The 17,721-nt window shown below is 46.4% G+C and overlaps 2 protein-coding genes across 3 annotated transcripts in view; one reads left to right on the top strand and one right to left on the bottom strand.

Annotated features, from left to right (window-relative positions):
* The window catches only part of LOC140325436 (ATP-binding cassette sub-family C member 3-like), a 44,942-nt gene extending 37,093 nt beyond the window's left edge, over window positions 1-7,849 (top strand). Inside the window, exons 5-16 of one of the 2 annotated variants that reach the window (XM_072403268.1) lie at window positions 485-590; window positions 721-874; window positions 1,434-1,641; window positions 1,719-2,029; window positions 2,337-2,536; window positions 3,774-3,900; window positions 4,155-4,256; window positions 4,351-4,497; window positions 5,401-5,559; window positions 6,670-6,836; window positions 7,068-7,262; window positions 7,395-7,849. In XM_072403268.1, the coding sequence (XP_072259369.1) occupies window positions 485-590; window positions 721-874; window positions 1,434-1,641; window positions 1,719-2,029; window positions 2,337-2,536; window positions 3,774-3,900; window positions 4,155-4,256; window positions 4,351-4,497; window positions 5,401-5,559; window positions 6,670-6,836; window positions 7,068-7,262; window positions 7,395-7,503 (1,985 nt within the window). In that variant the 3' untranslated portion in view covers window positions 7,504-7,849. Of the gene's footprint in view, window positions 1-484; window positions 591-720; window positions 875-1,433; window positions 1,642-1,718; window positions 2,030-2,336; window positions 2,537-2,723; window positions 2,743-3,773; window positions 3,901-4,154; window positions 4,257-4,350; window positions 4,498-5,400; window positions 5,560-6,669; window positions 6,837-7,067; window positions 7,263-7,394 lie in introns of those variants that run through there. The other variant, XM_072403269.1, reaches the window with a different exon arrangement.
* A 1,964-nt stretch (window positions 7,850-9,813) lies between these two features.
* On the bottom strand, window positions 9,814-13,245 carry WFIKKN2 (WAP, follistatin/kazal, immunoglobulin, kunitz and netrin domain containing 2). Its single transcript, XM_072403270.1, has 2 exons — window positions 13,009-13,245; window positions 9,814-12,077 (listed from the first exon to the last, which is right to left on the bottom strand). The coding sequence occupies exons 1-2, from the start codon at window positions 13,201-13,203 to the stop codon at window positions 10,575-10,577; spliced, it is 1,698 nt and encodes a 565-aa protein (XP_072259371.1). The 5' UTR covers window positions 13,204-13,245; the 3' UTR covers window positions 9,814-10,574.
* Window positions 13,246-17,721: the final 4,476 nt, after the last annotated feature.

Here is a 17,721-nt window from a genome sequence, read left to right as displayed (position 1 = left end):
GAAATAAATCCAAATCGAGAAAGTTTTATAAATAATATTTACAAGAATGAAATATATTGATCGTTAGATCGTCACTATAAACTTGTAGCACCAACATATTCCATGGCACTGTTCAAAGCATATAGCTAACTGTCCCCCAGAGCTCACAATCTAATGACGACCATCAAAACCATATTAATGAATAATGAGGACAATTACACCAGCATGGGGCCAGAAATGAGAGACCCCCCCCATCTACACAAACCTTTCCTTGTATGAGTAGCAGTGGTATTGCTGTGGGAGGGGCCCTCTAGGTCTGCCCACTACAGAAGGGGGCGGATACCAGACCAGTCAACTGGCACAAGTAGAGAGAGCAGCAGTCTGCATTACAGGAAGTGCATAGATCTGGTGTGGATCTTTTATTTGGTTGATATTTCCTCATCCAGTAATTCGGCTTTTTTATTATTTGTTCTCCATTTTTATCTTTTCTGTGGATTGGTTTCAGTGATGGACGAGGAGGAAGTTCTGCTGGCGGAGGAAACACTGAGCAATCACACTGATCTTGTGGATAACGAACCCATCGCAAACGAGGCGCGCAAAAAGTTCATCAGGTCAGTGTTCCGAGTATGGGTATTGGTCTGTTGTGGTTATCGGTTCCGGGTATTTGGTGTCGGTTCCGAGTCCCGGACCTTGTACGATGCATTGTTTTATTTCGCATGCTGACGCATTTCTCTCCTGCAGGCAAATCAGCGTCCTGTCATCGGACTCGGAACCAACACCACACGCCATGTCCACGAGGAGAAGGGTCTGCGAGAGGAAAATGTCAGAGACGGCGGCCATGAAGAAACCTCCGGTGGAAAAACTCATCCAAACGGAAACAGCGGAGACCGGGCGGGTGAGCAATGGGGGGGGTCTTGATTTTGGGTTTAGTAGGAGAAACCAAGCAAAGGGCGCTGAGCGCGCAGCAGTTTGGGGGACTAGGGGGGCTATTGCAGGCTATGAAGTGTATTGGGTGGGTTTATTGGGGTCTATGGGAGGTATTGAGGGGTTATTGGGGGGCTATGGGGAGTATTGGGTGTATAGGGGCATATGAGTGGTATTGGGGGGGTTATTTGCAGGTATAGGGGGCTATGGGGGTTGTTGGGGTACTATGGGGGTATAAGGGGCAATGAGTGGTATTGGGGGGTTATTGGCAGGTATAGGGGGCTATGGGGGTTATTGAGAGACTATGGGGGTTTTGGGGGTATAGGGGTCTATGATTGGTATTGGGGTGTTATTGGTGGGTATAGGGGGCTATGGGGGTTATTGAGAGACTATGGGGGTATTGGGGGTATAAGGGGCAATGAGTGGTATTGGGGTGTTATTGGTGGGTATAGGGGGCTATGGGGGTTATTGGGAGTATTGGGGGACTATGGGGGCTGATTGATGTATTTGACTCTCGATCTTTGCTTCAGGTAAAGATGACGGTGTTCTGGGAATATATTAAAGCCGTCGGTCTTCCGGTTTCCCTGTTTATCTGCTTCCTGTATTGCTGTCAGAATGCGTCAGCCATTGGGGCCAATGTGTGGCTCAGCGATTGGACTAACGAGCCGATAATCAATGGGACGCAGAAAAATACACAGATGCGAGTTGGGGTTTATGCAGCGCTGGGATTATTACAAGGTGAATCATTGATGAGGTATCTGAGTGAATCTTGGTGTATGATGAATGAATATCCCTGACTTCTCTCTGCTCGGAAGGTCTGCTGGTGATGACGTCTTCCTTCACCTTGGCCATGGCGGGTATCGGTGCCGCCCGAAAGCTGCATGCGGCCCTTCTGGACAACAAGATGCACACACCGCAGTCCTTTTACGATACGACACCGATCGGACGCATCATTAACCGTTTCTCCAAAGACATCTATGTGATCGATGAGGTGATCCCGCCAACCATTCTCATGTTCCTGTCAACATTTTTCACTTCCGTGTCCACCATGATAGTGATCGTGTCAAGCACCCCACTCTTTGCTGTCGTCATTATACCGCTGGCGTTCATCTACTTCTTTGTGCAGGTGAGAGGGTGGCGGGGAAATGCTGGCCGGGAGGACACCAGGGGGTGCCATTGTTCTGGGCCCCCCAAGTGTCAGGGTGGCATTTTTCTGTGACTTTCAAGTATTAGGGAGCCATTGTTATGGGGTCCCCCAGGTGTCATGGTGTCATTGTTCTGGAGCCAGTTTTACTGTTCTGGGTTACCCAAGTGTGTCGGATGGGGGTCCCTGTAGCTGTGCAATTGTTCTGGGTCCCCCATGTATCCGTCTCTCATTCCTCTGTCTATCTGTATTCCTGAGGCATTTTCTTGGTGTTTCCCCCCCTCCACAGAGGTTCTATGTGGCCACTTCCCGGCAGTTGAAGCGTTTGGAGTCGGTCAGCCGCTCCCCCATCTATTCCCACTTCTCGGAGACCATCACAGGCGCCAGCATCATCCGGGCCTATGGGAGGCAAAACAGCTTCATCCAACTCAGTGACAACAAGGTCGATGAGAATCAGAAGAGTTATTACCCGGGCATTGTATCCAACAGGTGAGTGCTCAGGGCCAGCGGCGCCCCCTTTGGATCGTTTCTTCTGCTAGTTTTGTATTTTATTTTAAGATTTTTTTTTTTCTCTGCATTAAATTTTTGCTTTGCTGCTTTTCTACTCTCGGGGTGAGGGAACGGTCATCTCTGCCTCTTCTCTTTCTGCAGTTTGCTCTGTCGGATTAAATCTCTGAGTCCCCATTCACAACCAGGTAATCATCACGCTGTATCTTGAAGGGGCCTGAACCCCACTTACGTATTGCTCCCCCATAACAAAATTTACCAGTGCTGTTGTATTGGACATAAAGTGCACCTGTTGTTACAAAAGTGCTGATTAGTTGTTTTTTTTTTTTCTGGTTTATGATAAAGGTGCCAGGCTCCACCCCCAAATATTAGGCCTCCCCCCTCAAATATTAAGCTCCTCCTTCTATGTAATTAGTTCTGAGATGGTGAATGTCCGAGGTGCCCGTTGTGCCTAATTCACCTTTAATAGGCCAGAGCTGCCATACATGGGCCGAGCATTGGAAGTCATCTCTGAGATCTGTAGATTTATTAAAATAATGTGTTAATCATTAAATGCAGGAAATTCAAATTTTTGGCAAATTGCACTGACTTGAAACGGAGACAAATCCTGCAAGTCGGTGCAATTTGCATGTATAAAGGTCGAAGTTTCCACATCTCATCTCCACTGCTCACCCACCGGCACCCAAAGCTTCCTGTAATTCCTTCATCCCAACATATCTAATATAAATAGAAGCAGCACCCCCACTCCCTTCTTATTATTGGCTGTCCCTCTTCATCACATCGAGAAAAGATACAAAATATCCTAATGATCACCATCATCACCAATCACAGTTCAGTTTGCTGCAGTCATGTGAGAAAAAGGCTGAAATCTGATTGGGTGTCATTGGTGGGTGCATTTTGTGTCTTCTACAGAAACAACTAATTCAGCAAATATTTTCTGTTTCTAATATTAAATAATGAAATATCTCCCCCTAGCCACCTACATGCCTACCTATCTGCCCACCTACCCACCCACCTCTCCATGACATCACTACAATGTCCGCTATCAGTGGCTCCGCCTTCTGTCCTCGTTTGCCTCTCTCTCTATCTGTAGATTTTCGTTTTCTCGTTGTCTTCCCATCTGTGGTCACAAAGCGCTGTACCTGTATTTATTTCCAACAAAGACAACGAATATCCCCAATCCCAGCCGATAAAAGATGATTTTCTGTTTTGTTGTCAGGTGGCTCGGAATCCGGGTGGAGTTTGTCGGGAATTGTGTAGTTCTCTTTGCGGCTCTGTTTGTCGTTATTGGCAGAGACAACCTCACCCCGGGGATTGTGGGTCTGTCCGTGTCCTACGCACTGCAGGTAAACCTCTTAGATTGTAAGCTCCTCGGGGAAGGGTCCTCTCCTTCTCCTGTATCTGTCTGCAACCCCTATTTAATGTACAGCGCTGCGTAATATGTTGGCGCTATATAAATACTGTTTATTAATAATAAATGAATGAACCAAATATTTCATGGGATGGAAAAATCATCAGAATGATAAAAGAAGGAGAGAAGGGTAACAGCCCCCCCATAGGGATACCCCGACCTGTCTGATCTGTCTGTGCCATCCAATAGGTCACCATGTCCCTGAACTGGATGGTGCGGATGACCTCCGACCTGGAGACAAACATTGTGGCCGTGGAACGCGTGAAGGAATATTCCGAGACTGAGACCGAGGTCAGTGAAATCTCATTTACTGGGGGGTCTCTTTGGTTTTCCTGCGCCCTTTCCCCCATTATATTTGTGTCACCGATTCTCTGCTCATTTCCAGGCTCCATGGAACATAGAGGATAAGAAGCCGGAGGAAGCATGGCCAAGGAACGGGGAAGTGGAATTGGCAAACTACTCGGTGCGGTACAGATCGGGACTGGACCTGGTGCTGAAAAACCTCAACCTGAAGGTGAAAGGCGGAGAAAAGGTAAAAATCCCAACAATATGCCGGAATTATAAACTAAAGAGCCAGGGAACACAAATTATATAAAAATGGCAACAACTTGACTCAGCTTGGCCACAAAGGAAAAGGGATTTTAGTATTTCGGGTAAATTTGTCCAAAAACATAAAAAACATTGCCAATACAGCGCTTCCATCATACCAATGACCAAAATTATATGAACCCCCCCCCCAATGTGGTTCAGGTGTCCCCAGTGAGAGGTTCTGGTAATTCTCCATCATACAAAGACATTGCAGACAATCACTGTGATCACAGTTTGGTGAAAACTCTTTTCTGCCCCCCCATGACTGTGCCCCGGGGTACACAGCCCCCTCCATATTGACATTGGGTCACCAGTTTGGTGTGGAGGAACTCGAGTGTCCTGCACAGAGCCCTGACCTCAACCCTACTGAACACCTTTGGGGTGAATTGGAATGGTGAGCCAGGTCTTCTCATCCAACATCAGGACCTGATCTCACCAATAGGAGGCAAATCCCCACCATCAGTACCTGACCTCACCAAAAGGGCGCAAATCCCCACTATTAGTACCTGACCTCACCAATAGGAGGCAAATCCCCACCATCACTACCTGACATCACCAATAAGGGGGCAAATCACCACCATCAGTACCTGACTTCACCAATAGGGGGCAAATCCTCAGCATCAGTACCTGACCTCACCAATAGGGGGCAAATCCTCAGCATCAGTACCTGACCTCACCTCACCAATAGGGGGCAAATCCTCAGCATCAGTACCTGACCTCACCAATAGGGGGCAAATCCTCAGCATCAGTACCTGACCTCACCTCACATTTCTTCTTATTGATGATTTGGTATTTTGGGTGCAATAAGTGACAGATTGATGAATATAAAATGTTTTGCATTTCAAAGGTTGGGATTGTAGGAAGGACAGGGGCAGGAAAATCTTCCATGACGCTTTGCCTCTTCCGGATCCTGGAGGCTGCCGAGGGAATCATCACCATTGATGGTGTGAATATCGCGGAGATCGGACTTCATGATCTGCGATCGATGCTCACTATCATCCCGCAGGTAAGAGGAGGACAATTTGTAAAATCAGGTTACTATGGGTTGCTGCAGACTATCACACCTGTCATATAAATCTATGACCATCACTGGATCCTCCATGTAAATGATTCAATACCAAATTTATCAGGGTGAATGTTACTTCCTATTACACGGAACACGCTCTTCCATCTTTCCATATTACCGGAGTGACCTCTGGACCACACTGATCATTTCTCTGTCCGGTGGGGAGATATCAGAGTACTTGTAGTCTATTTGGGCAGGGGGAAAATGCCCGGGTGGGCTCAAAAAGGTGATGACATTTTGTGCTGGACGTTCTTAGGGCTTCAAAAAATTCAGTGGCCAACAGGTTCTTTTTAGGACAGGACATTCACTGTACCCAGACATTCACTGTCCCCAGACATTCACTGTACCCAGACATTCACTGTCCCCAGACATTCACTGTACCCAGACTTCTTCATTGGTCCAATAACCAAACCAACATGGCGGCTGTATTGCTGTTCATAGTCACTCTGTCCCTCCATGTTCACTAAAGTCGCACTGATACCCGAGTTGGTGCAATTTATGAGTGGGTATTATTTTCATCCTGTGGGTTCTGCTATTGGTTTTACAACCCACATATACCCCCCCTCCCAGTCTGGTCACTCAGGGGCCCGAGAAATGTAAAGATAAACGCCATTGAATATTTATTGTAATATAATTGGCTGTAGGTTGGTGCAGAAGAGAAATTCCCAGCCTTTGAGCTGTGGACCTCCAGAACTTCTCCCCCTGCAGAGTTCCACTTCTGCCCCATGATGGCTGCTGTGGTGGGCATGGGGGCCGTTATTGGGGGGGATGCTGCAATGACCCCCAGGTCCTGAAAAAGAGGCTGAATTTGGTTTTCATGGCCAACAATTCCACTCTGACCTGGGAAAGGTCTCTGGAAACTGACCCTGACATCCAAGATCCTTAGATCCATGGCAGGGACCCCAACAATCGGAGGGGCCCCCAACAATGGCAGAGACCCCCAACAATGGCAGGTACCCCAACAATGGGAAGGGACTACAAGTGGACAGGCTTGGAGTGAGTGCTGATTGGCTGCAGTCTGTGCCATGAAATGTTTTGTCCCTCTTGTAGGATCCGGTGTTGTTCTCGGGGACTCTGAGGATGAACTTGGACCCCTTTGATAAATATTCGGATGATGATATCTGGAAAGCATTGGAGTTATCCAACCTGAAAAAGTTTGTCTCCGGCCAGACTGAAAAACTGAACTATGAATGTTCTGAGGGAGGAGAGAACCTAAGGTAACGGGACGACCATGGGGGGGAGGAGCAGCAATACTTTAAGGGGGGTCACAAGACTCTTTATTGAAGCTGTGATCCCCATTGTGGGCTCGCTGTATTTCTGGCTCTTTATATAAAACCTAAATATTCATATGAAAGTGCGGCTGTATGAGAATTGTTCAGCACCAGATAAGTGAATCCATGAGATGTGTGAATTTATTTGGCGTATCGATGAATCTTCTCTCCCCGCAGCGTTGGGCAGCGTCAGCTGGTTTGTCTGGCCCGAGCTCTTCTCCGGAAAACTCGGATCCTCATCCTGGACGAGGCCACGGCCGCCATTGACCTGGAGACCGACGACCTCATCCAAATGACCATCCGGACCCAGTTTGAGGACTGCACAGTCCTGACCATCGCTCATCGGCTCAACACCATCATGGATTACACGAGGTGTGTGCGCCATTTCGGGATTTGTAGCTCAGGACAAGCGGACAGCTACATTTAGGGTTTTATTATTGCCAATAAGTTCTGCCTTAGGTCCATATCATTGTGTTTTACTGATGGTTTGTCCTCCTGTTGCAGGGTTCTGGTCCTTGACAAGGGGAAAATAGCGGAATTTGATACCCCGACCAACCTGATAGCATCCAGAGGAATATTCTACGGCATGGCCAGGGATGCCGGATTGGCCTGAATGGATTTGTTCTAATTTTTTGTTACACATTTGTCTTTTTTTACAGCTGCATTTTGTAAATATTTTTTTTTTTTTTGTTTGGTTTATTTTTCTCTCACTCCAAATTCCTTTTATCAAAGAAAAAAACGATTTTTAAAGGGATTTCCTATTTTTTATTTCCAGACAATGCAAAAATAGATTGTGTCAGGGCTATTTAATATTGTACAGATTATTGTCTAAACTCAGATCTTACAGAAGGAAATAAATTATATTCACTTTTATAGAAAAAAAATCTTTTTTTGTATATAATAAAATATATAATCTTTATAAAATCTTTTTATTTCTAATAAATTCCACAAATTCTAAATCTCTCATTCAGTTTATTTCTCGTTCTGCCACCTGGTGGCCACTTATCAAAGTGGACCGCTGTCACAATAGGAAATGCAATCTGTATAAACAAAAATGATGAGTGAATTTACAGGGGAATAATTTATTAATTTATAAATACCTCCCCAGGTGTAAATAAATGCTTGTATGTAGTTTGCAGGTCTGTGTGCACTATAAGAGATCTTGTTGCTCACAGATTACCGGTGGAAGGGTAATGAGTAGTACCAAATTACTATTGTTTGTGATCAGTTTTGGTGACAGTTTAGGAACAATGGCTGTATGGAGATACCACTGGGCTCTGTTCTATACCAGCAGCCGGTTCTATGGAGGACAAGTGGGTAAGACCTCATACTACAGTCTAGGTCTTCTTTTAGGCCATTGGTCAGTTGTGTACATGTGACCACAGCACTGGGAATTTCCGCTATTTATACCGCCCACCAGGACTTACCTGTATGGGGGCAGCTGGCTGGTGCCCCCCGCAGGTCACTTTATCACTCGGCTGTGGAAAATCCTCTATGCTGGGAATTTCTCGGACCCAATCAAAAGCAAGATCCCATCTATATTGTATAGTCCTAGTCATCCCCAAAAACGGGGACTGGTGACTATTCTAAGCAACCAACACCACTGCTGGATCTGCTAAACCCCTAAGCCAGCTCTCAGCCTGAAGGTCCAAGGAGGCCGACAGCCATGTCCACATTGGGGCCACACAACACGGGAGAAAATAGGGGCAACACCAGAGATCAAACCCAGAACCACAGAGAATATTCTGGATATTAGCTGACTCAGCTGTACAGCTTCAGCCCTCTATGTACTCAGTGGGCCCACAGAACACGGGGGATAAAACAAGCGCAGGTCTCCAATACGTCAGAGAATGTTCTGGATATTGACTCACTGAGCTACATAGCAGTACAGCTTCTGTGAATGTTCCTCTATGTGCTCATTGGGTCCACAGAACACTCGGGGAATAAAATAGAACAATGGGGCTCGAACCCCAAGTCTACAAGTACATGTCCCACAACGCTGCCAGGTGGATTGTGGGAGATATGGTCAGTATAGCTTGTGGATTCTGCATCATACTACAATTTTGCTACAATCTAAATATTGGTGTCTGATTGGCTGCCGTAAGTTGAAGTAACCCTGGGGTATCTCCAGTTTCTCTGATACAACCTCAAACCTTTCGCCACTTTTCCTTGGAATGTCATTGTGGAATATATTGCGGTCACCTGGCTCGTGTCCTGTTCTGGTCACTCCGATCATTTCCTGCGTTGCATTCCATGGTCTCGTCTTGCACCCCTTACTCCAATCAATGCTCCAGGCAAAGATAAGGTTGTTGTACCTAATATAACCACAAGGGTTTGTAGGGTACGGAGAGTTCCCAATTCACCACCAACCAAATTCTGGGGCCCTTTTATTGGCGAGGGATTGCTTTTTTATTGGTGATTCCCCGGGGCTCCAAATACATTGCAGTTGGCTGATAATCGCTGCACTGGATGGCTGGATGAAACCAAACGTATAATAAGCTTTAGCAGAGGGACATGCAAAAAAAACAATATACAGATGGGATATATTTTGTCCTCTCTCGGCAACATTCTAAGAAAATAAATAAAACTTTTATTTGTGACTGCTTGACATCAATGCAGTATGATGGTGGATGTTGGGGCCCTAAGAGTCCTGTACATAAAATAAGAGGCCTGCATGGCATGCTGAGCCTCCATAATAAATGAAAGGGGCAGAGGGGGGGCTAAATAATGCTGGGCACCCCCAGGTGTAATGAGGTGGTTTGATCTCCCTTGCTGCAGCTTCTAATTGGAGAAGGTGCCAGCGTGCAGTGAAATGTTCGGGGTTAAAGTGAGAACAGGAAAATGAGTTTCTGCCATCTAACCGCTTCTAAAATAAGGAAATGAGAGGAATCTGAGATAAAAACAAAGAAACACAACCACAAGGGAGACACAAAAAGATGTTTAGTGAGGTTACACAAATACTGGACTGCAATGTACACAATAAATGACGCAATGCTGGGATACAAACGTTTACACATACAATGACAATGTGACTTCTGCGCTGACATAATATCTGCAGAATATTGCTTATCATCACCCAGTGAATAAAACATGTCGGCCCATTCACACATCGCCTGCGTTGCTTCATCCCATTCATCTCCCATCCCCGGGTGGCATTCAGTGGATGAGGCATTACCTTCCTTCTTCCCAGAGATGTCTTTCATTCACATTTCATTTTCTGCACCCAACATCAGCTAGGAGAACAAAACATGAAGACAGCACAGCGAACCCCAAATCAAACATCAATAATAAAGTCAATGATTTAATAAAGCTCTCCAAGGCTGGAGAGGACACACTTTCGTCAGTGAAGCTGGGGGATCCAGAAAACCTGGAATGGATTTCCTAAAAGTCTTTTGTAAGCAATAGTTTTCAATCCTGGACCAGATCCATTCCAGGTTTGCTGGATCAGCCAGGTTCACTGAAGAAAGTCTTTCCTCTCCATCCTTTGAGAGTTTTAATAAATCAGGCCAATGGGTTGCAATATTAGTAAGTTAGGAATCATTAAGGGGTCCCCCAGAAGTGCCCGGGGTCAGAAATCATTCAAAGCCCTCACAGAAGGAATTAGAATTGTGAGCCCGGACAGTTTTGGGAAATGTTTACAGCTTGGCCTTTTAGTATTGCACATATTGGATTTCATTCTGATGATTACGGTTGGCCTAAAATCTCTTTCAGAAGATCGCAAGTTTTACTGTGAATGACTTCCCGCAGCTTGCGCACCCGGCGAGCGCTGGACATGCCGACAAAGCTGTGCGGTTGTAGGACGGCCATGCCGTTTTGTACGTCGCCCATGATGATGAGCTGACCGCTGAAAGATGTCACGTTGGGGCAGGGACAGCTCCAGTCCATGTTCAGTAAAGTGACTTCCAGAGGCTGCTTCCCGAGGAACTTCAGTCCCATCTTTTCATCCTTCAGGATATCTTCAACCGAGAGCAGAGCATTGCCCGAGTCCGGCTCCTCCGTCAGCTCGATGATTCGACCCAGGATGGCAAAATCACTTTTACAGAAGCTGGTGACCAGTTTCTGGCGAGGTTTGCACACTTTGCACTTCTGGTTCTTGGGGAAGGGGCACAAATCTTCACAAATCTCTTTAGTCTCAAAGTTGTTTTCATTACCTCCGCACCCGCCGTAGATGAAGGACTGGCACTGGCCCAGTAGTTTGTTATAGGCCCATCGGGGCTCGTAGGCCTTACACGGGCCTTGTAGCGCGGGGGAGTTGCAGAAGTTGACCGGCCCGTTCATGCAGGTTATCATACATGACTCGTAGCTCTCAAAGTGGTTCAGATTGCTGTTGCAGTTGCCGTAAACAAAAATGAAACAATTGTTTTTCTTGGCATCAAAGTACCATCGTGTCTGCTCCTCCCCGCAGTCCTCGCTGTCCGGTGGCTTCAGACATTCGTCAGTTGGAAAAAAAGTCTTGTTGGATTTTTCCTTCGCAGGTTGTTCTTTCACAGACAAGGGGAAGTTGGCCTTGATAAGTCCCCCGGGGTTCCGGGCTATACACGTGTAGACGCCGGCATCTTGAAGCTGAGTGTTGTAGATTACTAGCTGGGCAAGGTTGGTCACCACTATATTGGCCACCACGTGGTTGGGTCGCATGACCAGATTTTCCTTGCCCTCGATTTCTTTCTCCCATGTTATTTCGGGTTTGGGTTTGCCAGTGACGTCACAATGAAAGCTGACCGTATCCCCAACGTGGACGGCCTTGTGGGTTGGGTTGCTGAGTAAAGTGGGAGGAACCACGTTTACGATGGGCGTCTCAATGGAAGCGATGGTTGGGTTAGCCGTGGTCTCGGAAGGCATTGGGCTGGTATGGGGCCATGATAGGTGATATTTGCAGGTCACCACGGTTAATGTGATCCCCTTTGTACAAGCTTCAGCATCCATGAAGCATTTGTTGTAGTAGGTAAGACCATCGGAGGCGCAAGTGAAGCTGGGTTCCTTCTCACATCTGTCTCGGCATTTACAAATCGGTTGCCCGTCCCAAATGTCACACTGGGAGCCTTGCTGGGTGCACATGAAGAGGTCACATGACGCTTCTTTTGGCATGCCCACCGGACCTTTCCTTCCTTTCACATCCAGGTACCGTGCGGCCACGCAGCTCTTCGCCCCACACACATTAGGACAGCACTTTTCATACGTCTCACATTCCTGCAGAAATACAAAGTTACAGAGCGACAGCTAAATACAGGAACGTAAAGCTTTGTTATATATTATTATACAGGATTTATATAGCACCAACATATTACACAGCGCTGTACAATAAATAGGGTATGCAAATGTCAGACAGATACAGACAGTGACACAGGAGGAGGAGAGGACCCTGCCTGAAGAGCTTACAATCTAGGAGGTGGGGGAAGTATCACACAATAGGAGGGGAGATATGGAATGGTGGGAAGTAGTGAGGGTTTAGGAGACAGAAGAAGACGGGTAGGTGAGGGGGAAGCGTTGGGATATAAATGAGCAGAAAGTAGGAGCAAGCTGAATAGAACGAGGAGACCATTCCAGAGAGTTGGGGCAGCTCTAGAAAAGTCTTGGAGCCGTGCGTGTGATGAGGTTATGAGTGAGGAAGTCATTAGAAGGTCATTGGAGGAGAATTTAGATTTCTGACATTTCCAGTAAAATAACCCCAGGGGGTCCGGCTACCTAAACACCCCGCAATGGAGAAGGTGGCCGTTGTGCTGTGATGGCTCCTGAATGGTCGGTCAGAAAACCTTAATGCCCAAAACTCAACACACCCAGCCCCATGCGATCACTGCACTAAAATCTGTTGCAGCATGAGACGTCTCGCCTTGTATGAGGCCACCATAATGAAGTCAGACAAGAGATTGTCACTTATCCTAATCATCATAATGCAATAAAAGTGCTTTGTGTTATTCTGTACATATCATGGGGATGACAGAGAAAAGGGGTTCTGTGTCCCCAAAATGTCAGACTGGTACCAAGCACACGCTGCTGGCTATGATCCCCTATGTGACCGATAAAAGGAAATGATTAAAATGAAATCCCTCACCTTGCAGACAGGTTAGTGACATGGCGGGCCAAACATAGGGATCAGTACGAGGAGATAAATGGGACTCACCTGGTCGGCATCACATTCCCGCTGGCAGGTGCTCTGGGCATCCACCCACAGGTTAGGGTTCATATCATTGGGGCACAGACCCGCATGGGAATATCTCAGGTGTGGCAAAGCTTCTCCTTGATGGAGCAGACTGAGCAGCCACAAAGCTTTCAGCAGCGACATCCCCATCCAGGTACAACAAAGCAAACGCAGCATTTCAGCTCACAGCAATTCACTAAAATCGGACAAAATGAACAAATCTTCCGGCTCTGAGCACCGCCCCCCCCGCCCCCCATGTCTGGTCCAAACTGCACCGGATTAACGGTTTTATAAAAAAATAACCCTTTAATTTCACACTTTCCCATTTATTCCATGAATTAATTCGGGAAATCTCGATTTTTCTGACAATACGTTTTTTGTGCTCAGAAAAAAAAAAAAAGTTGGAAATAGTTTAAAGGATTCTGCGTGCCCCAGTAACGTCCCCACCTAAGAGCCGTTAATGTTCTGTTCACGGGTGAGCGCTCCTAATTTATGAGATATAATGAAAGGGGGGAAATAAAGGGGCGCCGGGCCCTATATGTACCATGTCGGAATTTAATTGGAAGAGAAATATTTACATTTTACACAGAAACGTTTATAAGAGATTAATAAATTCCTGGGCGCTATTATATAACCTCAGCGTTGTTCTTTGTTCCATCTCGGTGGAAAATCCGAATGAATGCGCTGCCTTTGCTATTTTTATGCCATTAATTTCTCTGTCTGAGCCGATTTGGAAAATCCAAAACACAGACTGTGCCTACTGACGACATTTGGCATGGAGTGCAGGGACCCCGAGGGCTACAATGGGAGCCGGCAAACCACGGGGCCACTCCATTCTTCCTGCCACCACAATGGACCCCCGCTCCCCATCTTTTATTTGCTTGGGAATTTACACGGCAGAGCCAATTCAGGCTGCAGATCCCGGGATGGGGCAGCAACTCCGCAACGTGCTGGAAATTATCTGCATCGCCAAATATTTGTCAGGGAAATGTTCTGCTAAGATGAATTCTGAAAAATATTTTGGTGCCGGATTAAAACTTTCACCAAATGTGACTTAACATCAAAGATCCGTTTTATTTTATTATCTGAGATGATGTGATTGTAGAAACAAATATCTGATCTGCCAATCACATGGCAGCAAAGTCCCGAAATCCCAGGAAGTGTTACATGGACACATCGCTGCCAATGCTGCAAATCAACAAATACACTCACCGGCCACTTTATTAGGTACACATTGCTGCTACCGGGTTGGACCCCTTTTTGCCATCATTCTCCCTAATCCGATCCCCCAGGGCCCTGGAAACATTTCTCATGGATTTTGCCCCCATATTGTCCTAACATTGAGCAGTTATTGCTGATGTGTCAGCTGCTCATCCATGATGGGAATCTCCCATCCTCCACATCCCTATGGAGATCTATTGGATGGAGATCTATTGGATCTGGTGATTGTGGGGGGCATTGGAGTCCGGTGACCCCATTGTCATTACCAGCCTGAGATGATTGGAGCTTAACAATATTCAGTTGGATAAAACCTGAAAAAATCTGCCATACATACCCTGGGGAGGTGCCAATCATTATGAATCAGCTTGCACTATTGCCCCAATGCCCCAATAGCTTAATATAATTGGCAGGAACTGCACAGATTATTCACAAATCATTGGAAGGGGCATTTGTCTTTGCTTTCGGCCTTCCAATAGACTGGCATGGGAATGCAACGCTCCTGTAAAGCTAACCGGGAGCCCTCCACAGGCGCCATTACCGAGCCCGGTGCCGCTATGACCAACTGACCAACAATGGCAGCCGCAGTGATCTGCGGGAAATCCCCGGCACCTCTAAAAGAATTAAATTATCATTCAGGAGAGATTCTTGTTGTGTGTTTGCAGACTGAGGAAGCTGCCTGGTGGGATCAGCTATGGGGCAAATATAACCGAAAGCCAACATCACCCAGGGCAGAACTCATTTGCATTACCACATATTGGTGATTGATGATTTGTACCCCTATATATTGCCCTCATATCATACCTATATATTGCCCTCATATATTACCCCTATATATTGCCCTCATATATTACCCCTATATATTGCCCTCATATATTACCCCTATATATTGCCCCTATACACCCCATCCACCTCCAACCTTCATACAGCTGTGATCTTTATTAGCTGCCATTATTCCTTTAAATTGGTGCCCAGATTTCAATATTCAGCCTAATTCTGAGCGTTGGATTGGAGGTTTAGCATTAACGTCTTAGGCGAGTTCTAATAATCCGACAAATAATCGCAGTCACAAGGGTGAGCTGCTCCAAATTATCCCCAGAAATCATTTCTGATAAAAGTATCACAGGTTAGTCCGTTACCAAAGGAGGGGAATGTTAGCGGGATCGTGCCCAGAATATTAATGACTGGAGGAGGCACCTTGTCCTGGGGCCATCTTCCATTCTGCCCTCTTATTTACCCCCAGATACCCCCTCTACCTGTCCCCAGAGACCACCAAACTCCTTGTACATGTTCGGCTTGCTCCTACTTTCTGCTCATTTATAAGCAGGGCCTTGTCCGGGTAGCAGAACAATGAATGATGAACCCTGAAAAGGTTTAACAAGGAACTTCTTGATTCTTCCATACTCCACCCAAACTCGCATTGCACAAGATGGGGTGATGGTTCTCCTATAAATGTAAAATAAAGTGCAGATCCCACTGCGCATGCAATTATTTTTGTACATTACAGGAAAGCCTCCCAATGACACATGAGCATTGCCGGGCATGTGCAGAAGGAGCAGCCTGCAGCCTTATGGGGGGTCTCTGTAATATCGGGGTCACAGAAGCTGCAAGTTCCACCTTCAGTCCTCATTCTCTGATTATAAAAGGATATAATATTTATATAAAGCGATAGACAATCCCTCATATATTAAACATATCATGACAGGTCCTCTTTAAGGGATATTGGGGCCCCAGGTTTCGGCTGTTGGACACCCAGGGGAAAGCAGCCATAGAGCAAAGTACAACAGGAAGTCTCCATAACAGGTAAAGATGGCGGCTGGAACAAAAAGATGTCAATACCTGGCGAAGAAATATGCAGCTGCATCAAACTCACAAAGTCTGATGGTCATAGAAGCAGGAAGGACGGGGATGGATGGATGGATAGGGATGGAAGGACAGAGATGGAAGGATAGGGATGGAAGGACAGAGATGGAAGGACAGGGATGGAAGGATAGGGATGGAAGGAAGGATAGGGATGGATGGAAGGAAGGATAGGGATGGAAGGAAGGATAGGGATGGAAGGAAGGACAGAGATGGAAGGATAGGGATGGAAGGATAGGGATGGAAGGACAGAGATGGAAGGAAGGATAGGGATGGATGGAAGGAAGGATAGGGATGGAAGGACAGAGATGGAAGGATAGGGATGGAAGGACAGAGATGGAAGGACAGGGATGCAAGGAAGGATAGGGATAGATGGAAGGATAGGGATGGAAGGAAGGATAGGGATGGAAGGACAGAGATGGAAGGATAGGGATGGATGGAAGGAAGGATAGGGATGGATGGAAGGATAGGGATGGAAAGAAGGATAGGGATGGAAGTATAAAAATGGATGTGGATGGACAGATATGGAGAGATGGATTTATAGGGATGGATGGAAGGATAGGGATGGATGGATAGCTGGAACAATGAGGTTCGGGGGTCACAGGAGGTGCAAAGAAGCCGCAGGGTGCTCAAACTTGCTGCGTTGCTCCACATTTAACCAATCAGGAGAGCGGATCCAGTGCCACGCCCACGAGGAATAACATGGAGCTGGCTCCCAGATGCTACATGAGCCATTGTTTCAGTTTTTCCCACCGGCTAAGGTTCCGGTTTCAATGGAAATCAGAGATGGATTTTTTTAACCCGATAAGCAGCCAATACATCAGAACCCAGAGGAATGTCCGGAGCCCTGCAGGAGGTCCCGATAGGCCACAATTCCCTGATCTTTATATATTTATCCGAGGTGCTTGCTGTTTGATTAGAGGTAAAGGTTTAGGAGGAGTTGGCACAGAACCATTGCAGAAATATTCCCGGTGCTCACCAAACATTATCTCCGGGGTCGGTGGGTGATGCCAGAGTATTTCTGCCAATTATCCCCAGGGACTGACAGTAGAGATTATAGCCCTCCAATGGTTGGGTCTGACCCCCCCCCTCATTGTGACCATTTATTTGGGGTGGAGGGGTGACATATACCGCAAGGTGATGAAGGAAGAAGGTGAGTTGGATCTCAATAGAAGGCAATATGGGATTGTGCAGCCATTGGAAGCAAGGAGGTCACTGGAGCTTCAATCTGTACAATTATTATTACACAGTATATAGCGCCATCATATTATGCAGCGCTGCACAAAGTCCACAGTCATGTCACTATCAGTCAGAAGAGCTCACAATCTAACGTCCCTACCTCAGTCGTAGGACAGGTTAAACGGCTTCCCCCCCTAAACTGACTTTAGACTGCGGTAATGACATATGACTATGGCAGGGACATTGTGAGATCCTCTGAGGGACAGCTAGTCACATGACTTTGTACAGCGCTATGTAATAGGTCAGCGCTATGTAAATACTATGTAATATATTATTGTATTATAAATCGACGCTGACTTTAAACTCCTATAAATGCCAATAAAATATTTGTGTGAGTTTATAAGACGTTCTTAATTGAGATAAGCAGCTAGGAAAGAG

The sequence above is a fragment of the Pyxicephalus adspersus genome, chromosome 3 (genome assembly GCF_032062135.1).
Source record: "Pyxicephalus adspersus chromosome 3, UCB_Pads_2.0, whole genome shotgun sequence".
NCBI lineage: Eukaryota > Metazoa > Chordata > Amphibia > Anura > Pyxicephalidae > Pyxicephalus > Pyxicephalus adspersus.
This window is presented reverse-complemented; position numbering and strand designations above follow the sequence as displayed.

Excerpts from the sequence above, each read along its gene's own strand:
- WFIKKN2 (XM_072403270.1), bottom strand. The coding sequence starts at position 13,203 with ATGCTGCGTTTGCTTTGTTGTACCTGGATGGGGATGTCGCTGCTGAAA. Across the intron at positions 12,078-13,008 it reads GGGAATGTGATGCCGACCAG|GAATGTGAGACGTATGAAAA; the intron begins GTGAGTCCCATT and ends GTATTTCTGCAG.